General features: G+C 54.2%; 1 protein-coding gene across 1 annotated transcript; it reads right to left on the reverse strand.

The window, feature by feature from the left end:
* Nucleotides 1-458: 458 nt before the first annotated feature.
* On the reverse strand, nucleotides 459-1,490 carry LOC103807375 (chromosome unknown open reading frame, human C14orf169; the record flags this gene model as incomplete). The annotated part of the gene is made up of 1 exon (XM_009080105.1): nucleotides 459-1,490. A coding segment is annotated over one exon (996 nt), but the record flags the coding sequence as incomplete, so codon positions are not given.
* Between the last annotated feature and the right edge of the window lie 3 nt (nucleotides 1,491-1,493).

Consider the following 1,493-nt stretch of genomic DNA (forward strand, 5'->3'; position numbering starts at 1 on the left):
CTTTCCCCTTGCAGCCTGTAAACGGCACACGCACTCTGATGCTCAGAACATTCCTTCTCAGCTCTCTGCACCATGTTACACTTGACATCTTGCGGACGATCCCTGTTGGAGGATCCAAATACCAGGTTGGAGGGAGCAGATCCCAGTTTGAGGCTCCCAGAGCCATATTTGACAGGCCCAGACACCAGTTTGAAAGGCCTCAGAGCCTAGTTTGGGGGACCCAGATCCCAGTTTGAGGCCCAGACACCAGTCTGGAGGTCCCAGCCCCAGTGGACAGTACATTTAGTGAAGGCCACCTGGACCAGGCCACCTGGTTAATTAATACTAGAGGTTCTACCAATCGAGCTGGCCCTGCTAGGGAAGACTGTCTGGATTAGTCCTGACTCAAGCAAAGGCAAACCCATCCATGGGACTGCCGTTGCTCAAGGACCCAGGAGAGACCAAGACAGAACACTTTCTTAAAAAAGTATGTTTATTTTGTTTAAAAATAAGAGTTACACTTGCACCAGAGGCTTTTTTGTAGTCAGAATGCCCTTCTCAAACAGGAGCGTGGCTAGAGAAATCTTTTCCTCCAAGGTTTCACATGGTAGGCTACCCACGCTGACATGATTTGGATAGGAAGACAGGAGAAATTCGATACTGTCTGTATACTCAGGATCTAGCTCAATGAACTTGGGTTCTTCCTTGTGATACACTCTTGAGTTTTCTGTTGTGTAGTACAGCATCAGTCCTGCTTCTTCATTACACAACCTGAGGACGCCATGGCGGAGGAGACGTACTTCAGTGTCTTTTGTTAGCAGTATATCAACATTGCAGGGGCCTCCATCTCGCCACTGGGCAGGGAAGCCGTAGACACTCTGTGCTTTTTCACTCTGTGTCAGCACAGGGGGGAGACAGTCATGAAGAAATGACTTGGCTCTCTGATCCACGGCAGCATCAATGGGTGCATAGTCGACGAGTTTCTTTATCAGGTTCTGCACCTTCTCCATAAAGGCTGTTCTGCGAGCGTCGGCGGTGTCTGAGTTGGCAACCCCCATGTACCCCAGGTAGTCCATGGGAAGCCCTCGTCGGTATTCCACATCCTCCTCCAGGGCCATCTGCAGGGCAGCTGGCAGGAGCTTCTCCAGAAAGTCCCCCCAGGAATTCCTCTGGTAGGAAGAGACAGTGATGTGGAGCGAGTGTGCATCAGGGAGACAGTCACCCTGGTGGATAAAGCCTCGGGGGAAGTACAGCAGGTCCCCGGCCTCCAGCACCGTCTCCAGCACCGGCTCGCCGAGCTCGGCCTGCGTGAGGTTCGGGCTGGAGAACCGGGGCAGCACCTCGGCGTCCGTCCGGGGGCTGTACACACGCCAGTGCTTCTTCCCCTCCAGCTGCAGCACGAAGGCCTCGATGTCATCGTAGTGGGGGGCGAAGCCCTGCGTGCCCGGCGGGGTGAGGTACGTGTTGGCCCCGGCCATGCTGCCGAACTGCTCCTGCAGGATGGAGAGGAAGTG

This window comes from Acanthisitta chloris, unplaced genomic scaffold (genome assembly GCF_000695815.1).
Source record: "Acanthisitta chloris isolate BGI_N310 unplaced genomic scaffold, ASM69581v1 scaffold6440, whole genome shotgun sequence".
NCBI lineage: Eukaryota > Metazoa > Chordata > Aves > Passeriformes > Acanthisittidae > Acanthisitta > Acanthisitta chloris.